This window comes from Syngnathus floridae, chromosome 2 (genome assembly GCF_059516105.1).
Source record: "Syngnathus floridae isolate MCC-2025c chromosome 2, RoL_Sflo_1.0, whole genome shotgun sequence".
NCBI lineage: Eukaryota > Metazoa > Chordata > Actinopteri > Syngnathiformes > Syngnathidae > Syngnathus > Syngnathus floridae.
The window spans coordinates 20525646-20550478 of NC_142414.1; the positions used below are offsets into that span (position 1 = coordinate 20525646).

The 24833-nt window shown below is 45.5% G+C and overlaps 1 protein-coding gene and 1 long non-coding RNA gene across 5 annotated transcripts in view; one reads left to right on the plus strand and one right to left on the minus strand.

Moving 5' to 3' along the window:
* agrn (agrin) overlaps positions 1–24833 on the plus strand; it is a 183263-nt gene that overhangs the window by 50327 nt on the left and 108103 nt on the right. For 2 of the 4 annotated variants that reach the window (XM_088399957.1, XM_088399961.1), the window contains exon 3: positions 8610–8648. In XM_088399957.1, coding sequence (XP_088256083.1) covers positions 8610–8648 — 39 coding nt within the window. Of the gene's footprint in view, positions 1–4286; positions 6198–8609; positions 8649–24833 lie in introns of those variants that run through there. The other 2 variants (XM_088399970.1, XM_088399979.1) reach the window with 2 other exon arrangements.
* LOC148402534 (uncharacterized) lies at positions 1276–6513 on the minus strand. The gene is made up of 3 exons (XR_015863333.1): positions 6317–6513; positions 2604–2790; positions 1276–2195 (listed from the first exon to the last, which is right to left on the minus strand). It is a non-coding gene; the product is annotated as an uncharacterized LOC148402534 (long non-coding RNA).

Sequence of the window (24833 nt, forward strand, 5' to 3'; positions counted from 1 at the left end):
CAAAGATTCAGGCACGCACGCAATGAAGAAGCTGCAAAACAAGGGAAATGTCGTTTTGGAAAAAAAATGCACATAAGGCCTTTTGATTGAATTGGAATGGAAAACTGAATATTTTGCCAGGCGTGACGCTCATTAAAATAAAACAGGAGCCGTGCATGAAAGAATTGTTCATTTTGTGCTTCGGTACTCATCGTCCTCTGTGAATAGCAGCGCATTTCTTTGGCCAGAGTGGCTTTGGCATTGAAACTATATTTCCCTGCCAAACAGGAGAGGTAACTCGCAGTATGCTCGTCGACAAGTCAACTTTACAGTTTCCAACAAACCACATTGATGTTGAAAGCTCAGTTGACTCGTCACTAATTATTGTTGTTGGGGAGGAGGACCTTTGACTGTGCACTGTTGGTGTCACACTGCAATGACTACGTTCACATGCGTCGATATTTGGGTTAAGGTCAAAATTGAGGTTTCGGAAATATTTTTTATGTGTAACCAGTTTTCATGTGTGGGCTGACAAGAGGTACGCTTGTATACGTGGTAATTGTGATCAATTGGAATATAGACATCAAATCTGCTTATTATTTTCGCCCGTCAACAAATGCCATTATAGTTATCTCTTTCAGTCTACTAATAGTCAGTTTTGTGCTTCGTCTGAGTGTCACCAGGTTTGTTCACCTCCACTATTATAACATGCTGCAGACAAACCTCGGGAGTTCTTATACCCACATTTTCTCTCAAACTCTTGTTATTCAGTTCCTCTAATTCATTTATTTGATATGAAATTAAACTCTTCCCAAATATTTTCTTTTCTGACATTAGCTTGATTTGTTATGAAAGATATTATTTCTCTTTTTAAAATTACTTTTCTATTTCCTGACAAATACTTGAACCCTGGCCACATCTATCATCCACCCACGCTCACTAAACAAATGTCTTTCCACTACTGTCAGAGTTCTACTATTTGACTAAAGTTCTGTTGTAAGCATGTGTGGCCATTATTTAGACAAAGTACTGCCTTAACTATTGGTTTGAACCGAAGTGAATAGTAATTGTCCGCCACATTCTCCGTAGAGGATAGTACATGCAATTTACATGTTGTGATGAATAATTACACTTCTTGCCAGTGAAACCTGGTAACCGCCACTTTGCTCATAAGAAATAAAGAATACAAATAATCTGTCAGGGAAATTTTAATAGGCTAAAACAAAGTGTAATTCGTCCGAGGCTGTGCCGTTGCAAAGCAGAATAATGATAATTGGAATTAATACCTCAATTTGCCCACCTGCAGGGAGCCGTTCCTCTGCAAATTCAACTGCACGCCCTGTTGCACATGAGGGATTCAACACGTGTCAAACTAATGACCCCAAAAGCATCATTTGTGGCCTTTATACATAGCGAAGGATTCACAAACCCCAATTGAAAGATGATAGATGATGTGTTATTTTGTGTTTATGACATTTCTATCACACATTTTGTGACTAATATACCCAAGCTTAAGAACAAACAGGGGACGTCTGAAGAAATGTAATCTGACTCAATGAAGCCTGCAGATCCATCAAAACAAGTTTGACTACATACTTTCGGAAGAGCTTTGACCAGGTCTAATGCAGAAAATAAATGCTGCTCCTTAAGAAATACATCCCTCGTGTGCTTAGTCAACCTCATGGACTTCGTTTTCTACTTTGGGTTTTCGTTTTCAGGGCACAGCTTTGCAAAGCCGGCAAAATTGTGTTTGACTGTGAGGAACACTGCCTTAGACCTTTTCATAAAATGGAAGAAGTTTAAACATCTACCATTGGTGCTTTTAAGATTCAAATGTGCGTGAACATAATTTTATTGAATGGCATTCACTTCTATTGGATTTCCGCCTTGTGTTGCCCTCAGAAATCAAGGCGAGTTTCCCTTAGAGTCATGGCGAAAGTCAAAAGTATCCACGGGCAGAGTTTGTACTTTGATTCTCTGGAAAAAAAAGATGATGAAACTCTCGTATGTATGTGTGACTCGCACCGGGGGCGTTAAACTTCTGTGGTGCCACTGTGCATCAAAATGACGTAAGGCGTCTCTCATCTCTCGTTATGTTCTTTAAAGTGAATCTTAAAGGCCAGAATTGCTTCTATTGCTGATAAGCCTTGCAGCATTTCCGTGAAGAAATCATCATGTAGCACGGCCAGCTGTTGTGTGCATCTTAAAGCAGCAGCCTGGAGACACACACACAGAGAAAACCCACGCACATTATTGACCCATCACTGCCAATCACTTATTGAACTCGACAAATGTCTCTCTATAAGAAGCAGACTTTTTTTGTCCAAGACCCTCTCACCATCCTATTCATCATCATCATTAAACAGGGCAGAGCAGCTCCTTTAATCATATTTGTAATTTCAAAAGCTTCATGAAAGAGATGTTAACCTTGTACGGTACTGTCGGCATTAAAAATGGATCAAAGCAGCTCGGCTTTGATGTAGACGAGAGCTCCCGCCAGATCCATGTCACCCTCTGCTGGGAGGATGCGGCATTTCACTGACCGGATGCGGTTGCTCGACATTTTTCACGCCCGCAAACAGTTGTAAAAGTGACGAAGACAATCGACAGACCACGATCTTGACCTTTTTCTTTTTCAGGCAACACCATTGCTCCGGTTTTGATATGCAGATGGATTGTTTGGGTTGTTTAGGAGCAAGGACACACCCCTGTGTGGGTGAGGATGAGGATGATGATGAAGACAGCCAGGGATGTATGGACTCCATGGCACGGATGCGAATGGCACAGATGAAGATGGAGGCAGAGATGTAGCTGTAAAAGACAGAACATGAGAGAGTGAAGAAACATAAATAATTGATGCTGGATCCCGCCTCGCATCTGCCGCCTGCTGTCGTTGAGTTTATTCCAAGCTGAAACATAGCATGACCTCATTATCGCATTAGGCGAGCAGTGAGGAATGGCTTTTTAAAAATACCTTTTTAAAAATTTAACGATACAGATGCAAATGCCTCCACATTCTTGTGTTTTGCTTGAGACGCAAATAGGAGAGTGTGAGGATTTAGTAAGATATGTGTCTGGGTGGGCGTGAATGTTGGCTGTCGATTTGCAATGAGGCAAAATGGAGTGCAGTACTCAGCTGCAAACAGCAGAGGCGCTGGTGATTTAGTTTCAACTCAATGTCAAACATAGCGTCAGCAACGGGAATATGACGCACGCAAACTTCTGCAATGATAAACACAACATGGCATTTAAAATATAATATTTCAAATGTCAACCGATATTTTTGTGGCGGTTACTCATATGGAAAGTAAGGTAGTGAGTGTCGTGCCTTATTTTTCTATACAAATTCCCAATGCATTATTCAACTCATATTAATTATTCCCTGCGATAATGCAGTATATTTTTCTCTTGCTTATTTGTCGCATACATGGTATTTCTCAGACTTATTTTCTTTCATTTGATGTGCAGGTACTATGCATTGGTGTTTGATCAAACTTTTTCAGACCGATACACTACTATGTTTTGCATCTTGAAAAATACCTTTCTTTTTTTTCTGATGCTTTTTATTTGTTGGTGTGTTAAATAACAGCTGTATAGAGCCTGTTAGTAGTGAATGGGACTTATGGAATGCCATTGTTTTGCATTAGGCATCGGTGGTTGGTATCAGTAGCCTCCATGAGTACCTGATTCTTTGAAACAAGCCTGATATTGTCCTGATATTGATACCATACTCTCAAATTAGAAGTTCCGTGATGGTATCTTAATTTTCTTTATCATGGCAAATGGTCTGATAAATTTGGTTAGCAGCGACATTATAACATATGCAAAGATTTCAGTGCTATTCTGTCGTTGCAAAAAGGTTGAATGTTTATATAAAAGAGAGACTTCATGCTCAGACGTTTTAACCCGTCAGTGAGCTAATCAAAATCTGTTGGAGACCCCCTCTCTAATGGTTTGTAAAAACAATTTTGTACAAGAGATTCTTTTGATTACACCCAAAACAAATGGGGTTGGCTGACATCTCCCAAGACCTCGAAGCTTTTGTTTAGCCGCTACACTGTTGTCACCCTCCCCTCCTGGAGGACGACAGCACAATTCTGCAAAGCCTTTATTCTTGCTCGTTCGATTCCCGACCCCTCCTCCCTTCTCCCTTTTGTTAAGACAGCCTCTCGTCCAACGCCCCCCATCTCTCTCTCTCTCTCTCTCTCTCTCACTCTCTCTCTCCCTCTCTCATGCTCTCTCTCTCTCCCCCTCTCTCGCTCTCGCTCACTCTGTCTCACTCTCTCTCACACTCATTCATTTTGCCAGCTCAGGGCTGGCGCGCTCAAGAGGAGCGTGCTTGGGAAACAAGCAACACACTGCTGTTATTTTTCTTGGGGGGGAAAAAAAAATTCCAAAGTGTAAGGAGCTTCTTTTTGCTTTTTGGCAACACTCATCCTGTCCTATCGTTTACTTCCCACCCCCAATCTCTCACTGGCGCTCTCTCTATTGCCACATCTGTGCGCTGACTTGGCTGAGCGGCTCACTCGCGGCTGCCCCAGCCGGCTGAGGGTGTTGACACTGGGACCACTACCTGCTGCCGGGGGATTAAGCGTGCTTTGAATACACGGAGACTGCTTTGTCGCTTTGGCTACTGACCGCTGCGAGGGTCCACGTCAAGGACACATAAATCCACGTGGCCAAGACACCGAGCACGGACCAAGGCAATCCAAAGGAATGGTTGCTCAGGGAAGCGTAAAGAAAAGCTGACAATAAACTGGTGAAAGCTGGCAGAGAGTGAAGAAGTTGTTTCCTGCACGGACCCCGTAACGGAACATAACGATAAATCGGATCAGGGTGCAGTGAGAGATCTTTCTTCTCATTTTCGCTATTGGGATTTTCAATTCTGGTGGTAATATGCTCCAGGAGAGCACCACAAATCTCCACCTCTGGCTGCGCTTCATTTTTCACCCTCTTTGAGTTGTTTTCTTCAAAGCGTTAATCTCATGTTGCTCATCCTCACGGAACCACTCTGACAGCTTGCGTGGATTGCAATCCTCAACTTTTCTGGCTTTCTAACACTTCATAAGGCGTGAGGTGTACGAGAGGAAGAATAACAAACCCAAGAGCACGTGCTCATTTTTTTAAGGCATCCAGCTGCTAATCTGCTGCAGCAGACATACTCCAGTGCCGGTGTCAGGTTCTCATGTGGCACACTTGTATATCTCTCCACTGTGACCAGCTTGTCCGCGGAATACAAAGAAACAGCTGTGTAGAGTTAGAGGAGCAAATTGTTGTTCATGAGAGCAGCGAGCGCCGAGGTTCCGTGGAGAGCTTGGAATAAGATGCTTGACACCTTGCTGGCGAGCACCAGACCTTGGCATGGTTTCTAAGGACATTTGACTTGGGGGAAGAAGGCTTTTGAGAAGAGGGAATCCCCTCATCACCCGACGAATCAGCAATCAGGGTCACTTTAAGGACAGAAGAGGATTCCTGTTGGAATTGAAGTTTCTCATGGATATATTACTTTTTTAAACTGCAGTTTTCCCCCGATAACTCGGGACGATAGCAGTGCAACACTCGTACACATATTATCACCACCTACTTATACTTTTAGATTCACAGTAAGTATTAACACATTGCTGCCACTCATATATTCCATTCTGAAAAGACCATTCGGAGTTTCCCCAAGGGGCCCACTACAGGATGTAGGTAGTAAGAGGGTAGTATGGACAGGTGGTGGGCCGACTCTAGCAAGTCCCCCTCTGTCCAGCCTTCTCCCCACCACGTGGATGTTATTGTATTTAAAAATGCATTACTTGGATACGGCTGAACGTTTGCAGCTACCCGTCTCAGCAGGAAACAATCGGCGTGTTCCCATCACAGTCTACATCTGGAAACGCATCTGAAAATCCGGACCATTACAGTTGCTTTTTTGTTTTTTTCTTCATTGGGTGTCGTTTACCCAACCGCCATCATTTTCTCCAACGGGTCTTTGGGCGCCTCTCGACGCCCTCCTCGCCCCGTTATCTCCTCGGCCGCCCTGGACGGAAGGGGGTCGATGGAGTGGACCATGGCCGGGTGCCATTATCCTTCTCCAACGCCGCCAGAGCGGGAGCGGAGGTACCAGCACAAAGTGTCTCTGGTGGTGCGCTACTTTATGATCCCCTGCAACATCTGCCTGATCCTGCTGGCCACGTCGACGCTGGGCTTTGCCGTGCTCCTCTTTCTCAACAACTGTAGGTTTATAACTTCTGAATCCCGCATTCACCTAATTGTTGTGATTTTGTCAATGTCAGCGGGCTAAATGCACCCGACCTGTTGCATCTTTAAAGCAGAATGAAAAAAACTTACTTACAGAGCAGTTCAGTTTTGACAGCCACAATCTGATGACATAATTTTCAATAATCAGAACTCTTTAACTTTGTGGCACCCTTTTGACGAAGTGATTCACGCAGTTGTACGCCATCCATTAGACGCTCTTGATTGGGCTCCATAAAAGCGCATTTCAACAGTTTTGAGAAATTAGTAGGAATTGGTCTGAAAAGTAATAGTTGTTGCAGAAAAGGGGCGTGTCCAATTTGCAATGATCACATAATGTTTTTGTACAATTTCTCCGTGTTTGGAAAAAGTCCACAGTCAAAAAAGCAGTTGGCTTTGTCACTCTTAAGTTTGGTTCTATGCTGTTTAATCCTTACTTGCGTTTGCTTCTCATGTTACGTTTTTGTGGGGGTGGGCAAGTAAAATGGGATAAGGAGGATCATTTCTAACCTCATTTCAAGGCAGACAGAATGGCACACAATGGTGGCCAAACGGCACTTTTCAAATGATGTGAAAAAGTGGACTGGAGAGATGGATGAACGTGTGATCCAAGAATAACGATTGTTGTACTCCTTCTTGTTGTATGTTCCCATACATACATACATACACACACACGCATGTACGTGCAGACACTAACGCACGCACGTACGCACACGCACACAAACACTGTGAAGGTGTTTGACTACATACAGATAAAAGGGGAAAGTGACATACACAAAAATACATCTTCCGACACACAGCTAAATGTCACACAGAGACACTTATTGATTCTCTAAAGATATTGGCTGAATGATGTTCATGTGGTGACATTCACACAGGCAGCCACTGTGTCAAGAAATTGAGATGGGAGGGGTGGGACTAATATGATTTTCAAAAGACCTTATCATGTGCATGAAAATGGAAAGAATTCTTTTTCCTCGCCATCACTCGCTTCTTACCGTATGTCACCTTTCATTCTCAATCTTTGTGTGTCTTGTATTTTCTATGGTCATGTGATTTCGGGAGTATCCGTGCAACTGACAAACATTTAAAACCCTGGGAGAAAAGAATGATGAAGTGAATACGGAGTGCGTCTCTTCAAGGGATGTTCTTTGTATTTACTTAATAAAGAGGTGTGTCCCAAGACTTTTGACCAGACCCTTGAGATATGCCCTTTAAATTATTTCACAGCGTAGAAAGCGTCTTCCCGATGAAAATAGGCTCCCGTCATGAGTGACTGGGACACGGCTTCAGCAGACACTTCATTATTCACTAGAAGCCCCGGCCTCATCTTTCCACTCTCCTCTTGTTCCCGCTCTCTTTCTTCCCCTCAAGCCCACAGCTGTTGACAAGCAATTCTCTGTCAGTCTCGATTTAAAAGTCGGTTGAGTGTTGGGATTCTTGGAAATCTCGGGAAAGACTTGCGTATTCTGGCATAAAAGTTGGTGCTTTAATTGATGTGGTTTATCGCTCTCACTATCCCTCACAGTGCAGAGTCATGCAGAGTGGTTTCAAGGTGTGAAATGCGCTGCAACAGCAGCTCGGACCATCAGGGGGCTCTGTATAGTGAGACTGACATTTGAGTGTGATGAAGTTCTGCACTCCAGCTAGCTGCTGCTCAGAGATCCATGCATCATTGAGGAAGGGCCGTGCCGTGTTGGCATCAGGATTTTTGCCTTTGAACCATTGTGCCTCCAAGGTTGAACATAATTCATTCTGGTGACCAAAGATGGATTCACATTCCTCCACAAATCTACAGAAAATAATGGATTTAGTATTCATGTGGTTTTGTTTTTTTTTTGCATCAAAATGTCATCAACATAAAACCTTTGCTAGTTGTTAAAAATCCTTGACGTTATGTTGATCTTGTGTCAAGTCTGTACTCTGAAATATTTTCTAGCTGTAGAGGCATATTGATTCCAGATATTCTTCTTGTTGAAGTCTGAAATGTACAAGTTGGGGGACATCTCAATTTATTGGTTGCACAGTACAAGTGTGAATCAAAAGTATTTCAGATGGGCTCCTTATTTGTGACCTTTTTGTAATAGATACTACATGGGTCGCAGTTGTACGTGGGTTTTTAAGGGTATGAAAGTTCACGTGTGACACAAAATTTGCTCTCCTCTCTCCTAATTCCGTAATTAGGTGATTCCAGTAAACAGTTTGAGTTTTGATTGAAGCGACAAAGTTATGATGATGTGTTCCCTATTGTATATGGTATGAAAACATATTGCCTCTGTTATATTGCATAACTCTCAAGTCAGTACTATACATGACATTTGTTGACAAAATGTGTCTATTTGCTGCAGGGTTTCACAAACTTATTTTTATTTTGCTCTTATGTCTTTCAGACAAGCCTCCTCACTTTACACCGGCTCAGCCTCCTGATGGTAAGTCTTCTGTGCTTTCATTATTGACTGCTGTTGTTTTAGGGATACTGCAGTTAACTAGAGTGGGACTATGCACAGAAAATTGATGACATCACTACATTGACGATAGTTCATTACCTAATGTGAACCTTCAATGTCTTCAGTGCTTGTCTTTTTCTTGACGTTGCCATTTCATGGAGATGTATGTTAAATATATTCACAGGACATGTAAATGTGTGGAGAAAATGGAAATGACCTATGGATATTTTCCTTGATGTCCCTGAATGTACCTCAGATAAATATTCATTTGTGAATTTTAATTTGCAGATTAATCTTGAATCCCATCACGTCACGTTTTCTGACAATGAGTGGCATGGTGATTGCTTCAACTGATTGGCTCTACTTTGCAAATTGGACTTTCAGGACCAGATTATCCACATGTTTCATTAAATGTTTCTTGTAGTTTCTTAACACATTTCTGTTTCGAAGCTCAGCATGAATATTTATCAGCTGTTGCACAGTGCAATAGTGCTTGATAGATTTTAGCTATGTAGTTTTTCAAAGCCTTGGGCTGGGCTTTTGCGAGCGCTTTAGGTAATGGATCATCCTGTTTATTGGTAGGCACCAAAGCTGGCTGCCTAAAGGGCCAACGACTAGAATGATTCCATCCAGACAGTTGAGGCGGCTGAATCCTACTTTGATACACTAAGTCTAGGTTGCATCAACTAGGTTTAATTTAATTTTAAAATTAGCTCTAATTAGAGGTTTGTAAAAGAAAGTTTCAAATTAAATAATCTAGGTTTAAAGTCAAGCAGAGCTCAGTATTGCCATTAAAAATAATAAAACATGGTTTAGATTAATTCAAACTAATTTATAGGGATAATTGAGGATATTGTGTGCTCACGTAGCGAATGTTTTTTTTTTTTTTTTTTGGTCAGAGTTCATTCGTGGTTGCAAAGATGTTTTCCAGACACGTCAAATTTGGAGAGCCCTGACGGTAGGGCGGTGTTTGCCACATGCAGACACATACAGAACTTTGTCACTCAGTGAGATGTGGCCTTCGCTAGCTAAAAACGTTAACCTAAAGTTACTTGATACCTCGATCAACTACGTTATAATGGCTCAGCAGAGAAGTTTAAACTTGCCCTTCTTTGACAACAACTTGTTGATCAAATCAATTGAGCAAATAGAAGACAAGCAAACAAAAACATGGTGTAAAAGAAAGATTTTGTTTGGCAGTAAGTGCCAACTGGAAGTTAGAACATTTTGACCAAAGTGAAAAATAAACATGATGTTGCTCAATTAAAGCTTGCTGGAAAAACTTAAAACCATTTTCAACCTGTCACTGCCATGTATGACAGTTAATCCAGTCTTGCTGTTTAGCTCCATCATAAAATTCAGGAGTATAGAGCCTGTCTAGCAATTTTCTTTGAGATGTTTTGCTCTATACATCTAAACAAAAATGCTGCCATCGTTAAAGTTGAAACGCACAAGGCGTCACTTTAAAATGAATACTCAGTCACAGTTTGAACTGAAGTTTAAAGTTGTAGTGCAACAGGATTAAAGTCAAACCATGATTTAATCAAGTCTTGAACTTAAACCTTGTTGGTGCAAGTGCTCCATTCTGCCTCACATAGGCCAATTTATTTGAGTGATTTTAGTCAACTGTCCATCAGCGGGAAGTTGTCCTTTTAGCGCTAATAGGCTGCTCACTGTCTGGAGAGATTGTTGAAAGAGGATTAATTGATTATTTCTTGACTTTCCCTTTGGCCTCCATCTGCTTATTGGGAAGTTGGCCACCCAATAAGCATCTGAGACCTTAGTGCAAGCTCTACAATTTAGAGCAGTCATGTATTTACATTTTAATGATATAAACTGAATGAACTTGACAAATGGCAAACTGTAACACACATTTGAAAAGCAAATATCGTGACAGAATGTGATTCCTTGTTGGGAAGTCTGTCACGTACTGATCTCATTTTACTCCCACAACAGAAATAAAATCCTGCTGATGGACTGAGCCCAAGACTCGCCATGCATTTTCCGTGTCTTGGGGCACAGTTTGTTTCTTCACAAGTCAAGCATTTAAAAACTGCTGCTCGCTCTTAATTACCTTTCCAATAGTTATGTAGGCTTTCCATCAGCCTCCTATGTTTTTTTTAATATCCCAAGGAAAACAAAAAGGCCAGTCTCCAATCAGTGGATTAAGCCCGTCCGGTGGGACGCTGTTTCTGCGGGTCATTTAACGCCGAGGAGATTAGTGAGACAATTACAGTCTGCCTCAATAGAAGAACTGGCCACTATTTGGAGGTTTAGTAGTTGTGGAGGGGTGATTTAGAAGATGCTCCCCAGCATCCAAAAGCGAATATAACTATGCCATTAGTCAAATCTGGCCCAAAGAGCACAACCAGGGCTTCCACAGAATCTGTCCTCGGCGTCAAGGACACTCCACCCCTTGGTTCTTAATTACATGAAATCACAGACAAGGATACAGAGGAGCGTGCATTTTTTAACAGCCCAGTTTGTCTCGGAAGTGCCGTTGATGAGACGTACTTTTCGGCTCACAGATTGTAAAGGAATTCTCTTGCAAATTAAAGCGAGAAAATCCTGGGTCTTGGGGGACAAATTACCCAAGCTCATCCCACAGATGAATGTGTAGTCCTCCTCCCTGCCAGATGAATGACCTATAATCACCAGTCCCAACAATGATAAAAGTCACAAAACAGCATTTAATTAGCTCAGCTCAGCCACGTACTTTACTGCCGGTTGTGTTTTAATGATAAGACAGTTGTTGGATGTTTGGCAAAGGCTAGAAAGCTCTGCTAATAGGCAGTTAGGGGTCTTACAAGTGTACTTTGGGAAATTCCTTATGGAGGACAACAAATGAGCTAACTTCTTAATTTTGGTGCAAGTGGTTCTGTGGAGAAGAGCTCCAGTGTTTATGTTGTCTTCTGCAAAGATTTGTTCTCATTCCTTTAGTGCAGTGGTTCTTAACCTTGTTGGAGGTACCGAACCCCACCAGTTTCATATGCGCATTCACTGAACCCCTCTTGAGTGAAAAATAAAAAGAAGAATTTCAAATTCAAGACAAATGTTTTTTTACTGGTACACAAACTGAGCCGTTCATGGACATCACCTTGTTCAAAGAACAAAACCAACACAATGCATGAACTCACAACAAATGACATACCTGCAAACCAGTGTGACTTCTGCGGTTGCCTTTGTGAGACCAGTTCAGATATGCGTCATCACGAATTTACACAACATTCAGGTGTGTTTGGACCTCCGTTTGACCCTAACCCCTGAGACCGACTCACCGAACCTTCGATCGAACCCAGGTTAAGAACCACTGCTTTAGCGTGTTTTCCTTCCAAGCTGCATGTTTTGATGTCAAACCTGGATTTGTCTTTTGCATGGGGTTTTTACCCCAATTTTATTTTGGTTAGACACATTGCTGGTCATAAAAATAGAGATTAAAAAAAGCAATCCATCCTCCTATCCGCCCATCCGCCCATCCGCCCATCCGCCCATCCGCCCATCCATCCATCCATCCATCCATCCATCCATCCATCCATCCATCCATCCATCCATCCATCCATCCATCCATCCATCCATCCATCCATCCATCCATCCATCCATCCATCCATCCATCCATCCATCCATCCATCCATCCATCCATCCATCAATTACCATCATGTTCAGATTACAATTTACAAGCACTTTCAGTCGATCACTCTTTGATTTCTCAGATGACAAATATTTTGGTCTGACAGAATGGCTGCAATCTTTTGTACACAGCTCTCCTGACAGCAGCCAATTTTGTTGTCTTCTCTAGTTCTCCAGAGGTTATTCCTCACTGACAGACAAAGTACACCCTGCAGGACTGATATTACATTTGATCAAAGGCAGTGGGACACCTGCAAAAAAGTGGCTTCATGCTTGCTTACACTTTGGACATAGCACCTTCTCCAAATGAATATAAGCTTTTGTCAGCTCAGGGATAATACAGGAACCAAACACTTTACATCATTAGAAACCAAGGATGGGGGGGGAGGGTTACATTTGAACACACACATACATAAATATGCAATTTAATCTGCTCGAGTCTCTCCTATGTTCTTCGCAATACGCCTGATTCACAGAGGAGCAGAATTAATTTTGACTCCTCAGCCTATCTTAATTAAATCTTTTCACATCATAGATTTCTCGCAACAGAGACAAAATATCTTCTGCATCTCAGAGGCGGGGTGGGTTTACTGGCTGAGAAGGTCTCACATTAAGTTGGCAAACCCATGCTGTTCAAGTTGCCTGCCCAGAAATCCAAGTACACAGAAGTGTTTGCACGTCCAAACCCCGGTGGAGGCTTTGACGCCAGCAACACAAAGTTGAATGCCCTTCGAAAGTACACAAAACTCTTGGTCGGGGTGCTCTGTTTCATTTCATGACCCCATCACGTGCGTCATGTTTGAGGTTTAGCCACCAGAGGAGAAAGAGTGGTCAGTTGCAAATCTCACATCACCACAGGAACACAAATGTTTTGAATGCATTCTTCCTCCCTTCTCCTTAGTTTCACAAAGATCCACTGCCAAAATACTACTGCAAGTGCAGTAAGAAATGAAAAACTCACCGTCTTGCCTAATATAACATTTTTACACGACCTAGTTGGCTGTTATGGCGTAGAATTTATTCCAGCAAGTATTCATGTGGCACATTTTAGGATTCTGGACATTGTACAGATCAGCGTATCTTTGGTCTAACTGAAAAGAAATAGAGAAGTGTAAATGTACCCAAAGTGATAAATATTTAAAAAATGAAACTAATAAAAACATCAAAATCAAATCAAAATGTCATTCATTTTTGCATTAAAAATAGAAACAAGTGAGATAATGTGTGCTTACTCTCTTAGTAAAATGAACCAATCACATTTAAACTCCAAATTTTTCCAGATGCTCCAAGTCAGTATACCAATCATGCTAAAGAAGGCAAAAAAAGATGGAATAACATTCAAGTAATACGAGTGGGATCATTATTTCTCCCTGCTTATCAAAATCTTTCAGTCTCAATGGTGGTGATAGTACCCTTTTCACCTTGACGTATACTGCGGGAAATTAGCATGTGCTAATATGCTGGAGATGGTTTCCTTCATTCATGTGGAGATGTCGACTCCTTGTCTTACAAGCTTCCTTAATAATCATAATTAGTCCATCCATCCATCCATCCATCTTCTTCCGCTTATCCGGGGTCGGGTCGCGGGGGCAGCAGCTTTAGGAGGGACTCCCAGACTTCCCTCTCCCCAGCCACTTCGTCCAGCTCATCCCGGGGGATCCCAAGGCGTTCCCAGGCCAGCTGAGAGACATAGTCTCTCCAGCGCGTCCTGGGTCGTCCCCGGGGTCTCCTACCGGTGGGACATGCCCGGAACACCTCCCCAGGGAGGCGTCCAGGAGGCATCCTGATAAGATGCCCGAGCCACCTCATCTGGCTCCTCTCAACGTGGAGGAGTAGCGACTCTACTCCGAGTCTCTCCCGGATGACCGAGCTTCTCACCCTATCTCTAAGGGAGAGCCCGGACATCCTGCGGAGAAAACTCATTTCGGCCGCTTGTATCCGAGATCTCGTTCGTTCGGTCACGACCCATAGCTCGTGACCATAGGTGAGGGTAGGAGCGTATATCGACCGGTAAATTGAGAGCTTTGCCTTTTGGCTCAGCTCTCTCTTCACCACAACGGACCGGTACAGGGTCCGCATTACTGCCGACGCTGCACCGATCCGCCTGTCGATCTCACGCTCCATCCTCCCCTCACTCGTGAACAAGACTCCAAGATACTTGAACTCCTCCACTTGGGGCAGGATCTCATCCCCGATCCGGAGAGGGCATTCCACCCTTTTCCGATCAAGGACCATGGACTCGGATTTGGAGGTGCTGACCCTCATCCCGACCGCTTCACACTCGGCTGCGAACCGTTCCAGCGAGAGCTGGAGATCACGGCCTGAAGAAGCCAACAGCACCACGTCATCTGCAAAAAGCAGAGACACGATGCTGAGGTCCCCAACCCGGACCCCCTCAACGCCTCGGCTGCGCCTAGAAATTCTGTCCATAAAAATTATGAACAGAATCGGTGACAAAGGGCAGCCTTGGCGGAGTCCAACCCTCACTGGGAACGAATCCGGCACCCCGTACTCCCGAAGCACCCTCCACAGAACCTCCCGAGGGAAACGGTCGAACGCCTTCTCCAAGTCCACAAAACACATGTGGACTGGTTGGGCGAACTCCCATGCACCCTCGAGGATCCTGCCGAGGGTGTAGAGCTGGTCCACTGTTCCACGGCCGGGACGAAAGCCACACTGCTCCTCCTGAATCCGAGTTTCAACCTCCCGACGGACCCTCCTCTCCAGCACCCCTGAATAGACCTTACCAGGGAGGCTGAGGAGTGTGATTCCCCTGTAATTGGAACACACCCTCCGGTCCCCCTTCTTAAAGAGGGGAACCACCACCCCAGTCTGCCAATCCAGAGACACTGTCCCCGATGTCCACGCAATGTTGTAGAGGCGTGTCAGCCATGACAGCCCCACAACATCCAGAGCCTTTAAGAACTCCGGGCGGATCTCATCCACCCCCGGGGCCTTGCCACCGAGGAGTTTTTTAACTACCTCAGTGACTTCGACCCCAGAGATTGGAGAATCCGCCTCAGAGTCTCCAGGCCCTGCTTCCTCAATGGAAGGCGTGTAGGTGGAATTGAGGAGGTCTTCGAAGTATTCTCCCCACCGACTCACAACGTCCCGAGTCGAGGTCAGCAGCACGCCATCCCCACTGTAAACAGTGTTGACGTTGCACTGCTTCCCCCTCCTGAGACGCCGGATGGTGGACCAGAATTTCCTCGAAGCCGTCCGAAAGTCATTCTCCATGGCCTCACCAAACTCCTCCCACGCCCGGGTTTTTGCCTCAGCAACCGCCGAAGCCGCATTCCGCTTGGCCATCCGGTACCTGTCAGCTGCCTCCGGAGTCCCGCAGGCCAAAATGGCCCGATAGGACTCCTTCTTCAGCTTGACGGCATCGCTTACCTCCGGTGTCCACCAGCGGGTTCGGGGATTGCCGCCACGACAGGCACCAACGGCTTTACGGCCACAGCTCCGGTCGGCCGCCTCAACAATGGAGGCGCGGAACATGGTCCACTCAGACTCAATGTCCCCCGCCTCCCCCGGGACGTGGGAAAAGCTCTGCCGGAGGTGGGAGTTGAAGCTCTTTCTGACAGGAGATTCTGCCAGACGTTCCCAGCAGACCCTCACAGAGCGTTTGGGTCTGCCAGGTCGGACCGGCATCTTCCCCCACCATCGGAGCCAACCCACCACCAGGTGGTGATCAGTTGACAGCTCCGCCCCTCTCTTCACCCGAGTGTCCAAAACATGCGGCTGCAAATCCGACGACACGACTACAAAGTCGATCATCGAACTGCGGCCTAGGGTGTCCTGGTGCCAAGTGCACACATGGACACCCTTATGCTTGAACATGGTGTTCATTATTGAAAATCCGTGTCGAGCACAGAAGTCCAACAATAGAACACCGCTCGGGTTCAGATCGGGGGAGCCGTTCCTCCCAATCACGCCCTTCCAGGTCTCACTGTCATTGCCCACGTGAGCATTGAAGTCACCCAGTAGAACGATGGAGTCCCCAGAAGGAGCACTCTCCAGCACTTCCTCCAGGGACCCCAAGAAGGGTGGGTACTCTGAGCTGCCGTTTGGTGCATAGACACAAACAACAGTCAGGACCCGTCCCCCCCACCGGAAGGCGGAGGGAGGCTACCCTCTCGTTCACCAGGGTGAACCCCAATGTGCAGGCGCCCAGCCGGGGGGCAATAAGTATACCCACACCTGCTTGACGCCTCTCACCGTGGGCTACTCCAGAGTGGAAGAGAGTCCAGCCCCTCTCGAGAGGGCTTGTACCGGAACCCAAACTGTGCGTGGAGGCTAGTCCGACTATATCTAGTCGGAATTTTTCTGCCTCGCACACCAGCTCGGGCTCCTTTCCAGCCAGAGAGGTGACATTCCATGTCCCAAGAGCCAGCTTCTGCAGCCGGGGATCAGACCGCCAGGGTCCCTGCCTTTGGCTGCCGCCCAGCTCACATTGCACCCGACCCCTTTGGCCCCTCCCACAGGTGGTGAGCCCATGGGAAGGGGGACCCACGTTTCCATTTCAGGCTATGCCCGGCCGGGCCCCATGGGCGAAGGCCCGGCCACCAGACGCTCGCCTTCGAGCCCCGCCTCCAGGCCTGGCTCCAGAAGGAGGCCCCGGTGACCCGCGTCCGGGCGAGGGAAAACAAAGTCCATTTGTGTTTTTCATCATAAGGGGCTTGGGTGAGCCGTGCTTTGTCTGACCCCTCACCTAGGACCCGTTTGCCATGGGTGACCCTACCAGGGGCATGAAGCCCCCGACAACATGGCTCCTAGGATCATAGGGGCACGCAAACCCCTCCACCACGATAAGGTGACGACTCACGGAGGGGCCAATTAGTTTATTATATTAAAATCAGAAGTGTTCAGGTAGTGTTGGCGCTAATGGAATTGTTGGGTGGTGTTGACAGAGGTGGTAAAAAGAAAAAAAGCACACTCACGCGCACACTGGCACGCACTGAAAGATAATCATAGTGAAAAATGTCATCGTTAATATGTTAATCGGGCTTAGATATGATAATTAGATTGAACGAAATGTCTTGCCATGTCAACGTGTTGCTGAACAATATCTGATTTCCTGTTGTTAACTGAGCCCTCCATCACATTCGTTGTCTTCCATAATGAGGCCGTGTGAAATTATTTAAGTGATTAGAGTAGTGGTGGGGAAAACGCACGCACGCACGCACGCACGCACGCACGCACGCACGCACGCACGCACGCACGCACGCACGCACGCACACATTTATTTGGCTTCTTGTATTCGAAAATACGAGTTTTGTTTTATTCAGCTCATAAACATATGACTGACTGACTGACTGACTGACTGACTGAATGAACGAATGAACGAATGCATGAATGAATGAATGAACAAATGAATGAATGAACGAATGAATGAATGAATGAATGAATGAATTAATGAATGAATGAATGAATGAATGAATGAATGAATGAATGAATGAATGAAGTGCTTGCAACACAGTGAGCATTTTCTTACCTTTTGTGTGATCCACTGCATTACCTTCATGGAGGCAGACATGACAACCAATTTGTGTTCTGCCTGACACCATTATAATACAACAACAAGTGCAAGTGACACCATTTATTTTCAACCCGTCCACAACACAAACACACACACACACATACGCTGCTATATGCTGCTTGTTGCCCTCTCAATATTTACGATGGTAAAAAGCAAGAGGAAGTCCAAGAAAGTAGGGTGCTAAATTGCTATTATGGTAATGTTTCGTCCAGATGTTTTTTGGGCTATTTTTATCTTTGAGTGTACAGAAAAACGTCAACAATGTATTTGCTATTTACGCAATAAGACATATTGTTTACTGCCCCGTGACAGCCAGCCAGAAGCAGAGTGGATGATTCAGACACATTATGTTGTTTACCAGCCTGTCCTTGCCTAAAACGCCTTTCATAGCTTGTTTACGCAACATGCACGTAACTTATGGCGCCTTAATGTGTCTTACAAACCTGTGCTCAAAAATGATGTTCCCTTTATACTCAAATGGACGCATGCTTGCTTTTCCATGAGTGTCACACATATCATGTGGTTTGTTTTTTGAAACGGAATTGGTTAGATGACGCTGAATGTGCAGAGATGGGCTGAGATATTTGTAATACTGTAGTGCACATTTTGCACAAAGTGGTTGCCAATGTTCCAAAAAATTAAGAAGGAACAGAAGTCCTTGTCAGCAATCTTTCTCCAGTATTATTGGAAAAGCAGCCGCAGTCACTCCAAACATAATAAAAGCATTGCCACTGATGGAGCTGCAAAGTACACTCTCTGACAAATAGCTCTAAGACCAACAGACTCATTTACAGTAAACTGTGCTTTACTCCATGAAGAGTTAGCGGCTCATGGTCATAATGTGACAGGTGTAAACACAAGTCATGCGAAATAAAAAGCTCCCTCACTCCAGTAAGTGAACAGGCATGCGCAGTGGTAGTGCTAAACTCTTACAGTTTCAGCCTCCTCCCGCTGTCTTGGTAATTAGGAGTTAGTGCCCTTTGAAGGAGCAAGCAGCTCCATTTATTGAAAATGGATATTTGGCCCAAGCTCGTTATAAAGACAGAGCATATCTTTGGTGGCACGCCACTACTACCTTAAAGCAGACAAATACTATAAATAGACTTTAAAGATACAGCAGGTAAAAACTTGACAGCAGAATAACATCTTAGGCATGGTGTTGATGCTGCCCGGGCTAGTCATAAGAAAGCACAGCATCTCTGTTGTCACCATGGTGACCCCAGTTCAGAATCAGATGCATTTGTAGTCTTAATATTGCTGGACCAGCCAAGGCGGAGGTCTGCGTTTGACCAGGTGGCGTTTCCAGATTACTATGTTGCTCCAACTTCCTGGACAGCTGATACACACATGCACGCACACACTCGCAGAATTTCAAAGTCAAAGTCAAAGTCAGCTTTATTGTCAATTTCTCCACATGCCAAAGACACACAAAGAAACCGAAATTTCGTTCCCCCCTATCCCACGGTGACAAGACATGGCTCACAACAGACAAACAGTAAACAAGTATAACAAAAGCGTGCTGAATAAATAATGAATAAATAACACAACAATAAATAAATAAATAATTAATTAAGAGGAGCGTAAAAACGCGTACAGCAGACATTCCCGAAATTAGCGCAACAGTGCCGCACGCTACGCAGAAGGGGGTAGCGAGTTCAGGGCCCTAACAGCCTGGAGAAAGAAGCTGTTGGCGAGTCTGGTGGTGCGGGAGCGCAGGCTCCTGTACCTCTTCCCAGAGGGCAGAAGGTCAAACAAGGAGTGAGCCGGGTGACTCACATCTCTGGCAATCGAGGTTGCCTTGCGGGCGAGGTGGGAGGTGTAAATGTCCTTCAGGGAGGGAAGCGAAGCACCAATAATCTTACCAGCCGTATTCACTATGCGCTGCAGGGCCTTCAAGTTCTGTTCAGTGCAGTTACCACCCCAGACAGCGATGCAACTGGTGAGGACGCTCTCAATGGTGCCACGGTAGAATGTAGACAGGACTGCCTGAGGAGCACATGCACGCCTGAGCTTCCGCAGGAAATACAGGCGGCGCTGAGCTTTCTTTGCCAGTGACGAGGTGTTCGCGGACCAGGAGAGGTCCTCACTGATGTGCACCCCCAGGAACTTGGTGCAGCTCACCCTCTCCACCACAGCACCGTCGATGATCAGCGGCAGGTGTGTCGTGTGACCCTTCCGGAAGTCCACAATGATTTCCTTGGTCTTACTGACGTTCAGCAGGAGGTTGTTGTCCCTGCACCACGTGGTCAGAAGGTCAACTTCCGACCTGTACCGAGTCTCGTCGCCCTTCGTGATGAGACCCACCAGAGTCGTGTCGTCAGCAAACTTCACTATGCGGTTGTCGCTGTAGGTCGCAGTGCAGTCATGCGTCAGCAGGGTGAAGAGCAATGGACTGAGCACGCAGCCCTGGGGGGCCCCCGTGCTCAGCGTGATGCTGGCGGAGATTTTGTCGCCAACACGCACCACCTGAGGCCTCTGACAGAGGAAGTCCAGTATCCAGTTGCAGAGGGTGGTACTGAGGCCCAGCTCGTCGAGTTTGGAGATGAGTCGCTGCGGCACAATGGTGTTGAAGGCAGAGCTGAAGTCCACAAACAGCAACCTCACATATGAGTCCTTTCTCTCCAGGTGGGTGAGGGCCGAGTGGAGGGCAGAGCAGATGGCATCCTCAGAGGACCGCTTGGCACGGTACGCAAACTGGAAAGGGTCAATGGTGGGGGGGAGAACGGACTTGATGTGCTCCAAGACCAGCCGCTCAAAGCACTTCATGATGATGGGCGTCAGTGCCACAGGGCGGTAGTCATTGAAGCAGGACGGTGCAGGTTTCTTCGGCACAGGAACGATGGTGGCAGCCTTGAAACACGAGGGGACGATGGCCTGCTGCAGGGAAACGTTAAAGATGTCTGTGAAGACACCCGACAGCTCCCCAGCGCAGTCCTTCAGCGCTCGACCCGGGATGTTGTCAGGGCCCGCCGCCTTACGGGTGTCAATAGCGGCAAGCGCCCTCCTCACACCGTCGGCAGAGAGGCGCAGGGGCTGCTCGTGTGGGGGGGGAGTGGTCTTCAGCGGGCAAGTGCTGTTCTGGGCGTCGAAGCGAGCAAAGAAGCGGTTCAGATCGTTCAGCAGGCGGACGTCGCCATCACAGCTCCTCGGCGCGGGCTTGTAGTCTGTGATGGTCTGAATGCCCCGCCAAAGGCTACGTGCGTCCTTGCTGTCCTTGAAATGGGTGGAGACCTTGCACGAGAACGCCTTCTTCGCTTCTTTGATGCCTCGGGACAGGTCGGCCCTCGCTGTCCTCAAGCCAGCCTCATCCCCTGCTCTGAAAGCCTTGTCCCTGGCCCTCAACAGTCTGAGGACAGCCCCCGTCAGCCACGGCTTCCAGTTCGCGCGAGTGACGACGGATTTCGGGCAAGTCACGTCATCGATGCACTTCGTGATGTAAGAGGTAACAGAGTCAGTATATTCCTCTATGTCCGTCCAATCGTTGTAGGTGGCTGCCTGCTTAAACAAGTCCCAGTCAGTGGTGTCGAAGCAGTCACGAAGTGCATCGGAGGCACCCTCAGGCCACACTCGAACCTGCCTCCGAACCGGCCTGGATGCCTTCACCAATTGTCTGTATGCGGGCAAAAGCAAAACGGTGAGATGGTCAGAAAGCCCCAGATGGGGGAGGGGGGTGGCTTTGAAGGCTCCCTTTTGCGCCGAGTAGACCAGGTCCAGGAAGCTGTCTCCACGTGTCGGAAAAGGAACATGCTGGTGAAGCCTCGGGAAAACAGACTTCAGGTTGGCATGATTGAAGTCTCCAGCGAAGATGGTGAAACCGTCAGGGTGCGCCGTTTGCTGTTCACTGACGGCCTGGTACAGTTCGCCAAGCGCCGCGGTCCTGTCTCCTTCGATGTTGGAAGGCGGGATGTATACCGCGACTAGCAGAATCGCGGTAAATTCCCTCGGCAGATAAAAAGGACGGCACTTAATGATCACAAACTCCACAAGCGGCGAGCAGTGCTTACATACCATCACAGAGTCCCGGCACCATTCTTCTCGGATGTAGACGCATATTCCACCTCCTCGCGACTTTCCCCCTCGTACAATGGCACGGTCCGCCCGATAGCACGCTAGCCGCTCCAGATGCACCGCAGAGTCCGGAATGTTGTCACTCAACCAGGTCTCGGTGAACACGAGCACACAGCAGTTCCGCACCGTCCGGTTCGTAGACCTCAGCAGGCGAACGTAATCCATTTTGTTGTCCAGCGATCGAACATTCGCCAGAAGAATGGAGGGCACCGCCGGTCGCGCTGGGTTGGCCGCCAGCCTGGCCCGGACGCCTCCGCGCTTGCCCCTCTTCTGCTTCCTCGCACACCGTTTCCGACGACTCCCAACCGGGGGAGGAATAGCGGGTGAGGTCGGCGACGGATCAGGACGTAGCAGTCCGAGCGCCTTTAATGTCGACGCTTCAAAGTCCCGAACGCCGCAAAACCCACTTCTGCCGATGTCAAGCAGAACCTGCCTGCTGTACTTGTAGCACGGACGAGACGAACACACAAGACTGTCGGACGAACACTCATTAGACGAACAAATCACCGTACTGACGGGACAGAGAGTGGCCGCTGCGTATGCACGCGCCGCCATCTGAGAATATGAGTGTGAGTGCTTCCACTTGTGATTTATTAGCTGTGACATTAGCCACTGGTGTCAGGAGACTCCAATTTTGCCACAGCTGCTTCCTGTCACCACATTGCCGTAACTGCAATAACAAGTTTCTTATTTTGACGGTTAAACTTTGAGTTTTTCCACATTTCGTTTTAATCATCGCATGCTTTTTTTTCTCTCCCACTTTTACTGGTCGGTTGCTGATGTGATGAGGATTTGATTGCAAGTTATAAGTGCAATGATTTGATATTATTGAATACATCTGGGTTAAATCAGCTAGGGTAGCTGGGTGCTTGAAAATGTAATGCGAAAAAATGGCATTTCACATATTTCTGCAACTCTTTGCTGAGACATAAATGCCTGGTAAAGCAACTATTCCCGAGGATGGAATAATTCGGAACTTATCCAGTTATCCTAATAAATACATAAAATATACATACACGTAGCTATGAAGCGTGTATAAAAAATAAAACCTACTTTTTTTCTGCATCCTTTGCGATTTGAAAATTGCATTCTTCTACCTTCCCATGTTGATTTGAATTTGATTAATTGTTCAGCCCTTACTATGCACAATATTTCTACATAGAAGCGCAAATATCTACATGCCACAAATGCTACTTAGTTAATCTTTCTACAACCCCACAAGCAATACTGGTCCCAAGTCGAAGACCATGGCAGCTGGGAATTTATTCACTTGTTCACTATACAAATAGGAAAAATTTATACTGATCTACCCTTTTCTCTCGTTGCCTCAAGCACCAGTAGTCATTTCGAATCAGCATGATTCTTGCACAGACCGATAGAAAATGAGAATGTTAAAAACACTCTGTGATCTGAAAGTAAATTAATTCATTTCAATTAAAGTAAATTAAATAACTTAAAATGAATTTGACCCCCTATATATATATATGTCATTCAATAAGGAAACACTTATTAATTTATTATTTGCCCCTTTTAAACAAACAACCAACTGATTAATATTCAATGTTTTGGACGTGGCCAGAGGTCCTTGATTTTTTTATAAATTTCCTCCATCTACTAAATGGTGAAAAGACACAATGGGAAGGGTCAGAGCCATTGTCAGAATGCCACTGTTTTCTTTTTTTCTTTAAGGAAATGCTTTAGTCTGTTGAGTTTTAATGAGCCAGGAGAGAAGTCAGGGGAGACACTTGGCAAGACGACATGCAGCCTATTAGGTCCATGAGAGGAGATTCAAGTACGTTTCTGCATTCAAGAGAACATTTACAATCAAGTGCACATCAGACAGAAGAAAAGAGAAGAGGAGTTTATTTTCCAAGATATACTTAACTGTAAGCACTGTGCGTTACCTCATGCAGGATACATTTGTTTGGGAATGTGGCAATGCATGGAAAAGAGTTTAGATCCGATCGGATGAATATGGGTCGCATTGGAGATAAGAGCACAGACTGGGGAAGATAAAAATGATTTGGAAGGATTCACAGATTGGCACAATGCAGTGCCTTGCACTTTAGATAGATTCCCTCTGCAAGTTGAAATTCTTAATAACTGACCTCACTGTCTTTTGAGCATTTCATTTTTTTACACAACACAGCATGTTTTTGTATGACGGTACGATACTTTTTGCTTTTTCTTCAATGAACTTTTAAATTGCCGCTACTGCTGTTGCTACCATTCTAAACAACACTACTACTACTTAGTTATAATAATAATAATCACAATTATACAATGGCCATGCACTTACTATTTTTGCTGATTAGCTGAAACTAAACACGTGGTGGAGTCGTGAGGCATGCCTCAAGTTGAAGTCACACTGAAGAAAACATGTTGAATATAGCTGTTTCATAGTCTACATAAAAAAAAAAACATGTCAGATCCAGATGAAAAAAAAACTTGTGCAACCTCATGATGAAATAAAATCGAGTCAATTCAACACCATTTTATCAGTACTCTGAGTATGACTTTTTAACCTATAATGACCTCATTTGGACCTGACATGAACAATTGAATGTGCCATTGGCAAGTCAACTTTTCATTAAGCTACAAAGCAATGATTCATTATAAAAAAAATACAGGTCAATGTTGCTATATTAGTAGCCGTATACAGACACCGGCAATGTTATGCAGGTATTATTATTTGGTCATGGAGGATGCCCTTGGTTAAAGATGAATGGAACTCGTAACTATGGTGTTTAAAGGAGTGGAAACTATTCCATTGCTCCTTAAAATGTATTATTTATTTGGACTTTTACATACATTTGGACACAAATTGAAAAGTCTCGTAGAATGTGTTCAACGCCATCACAAAATTTTGCATAAATTGTCCTTTTTAATATTTTTGTTCACTAACTAAGCAAACCAACAAACAGCTATGAACA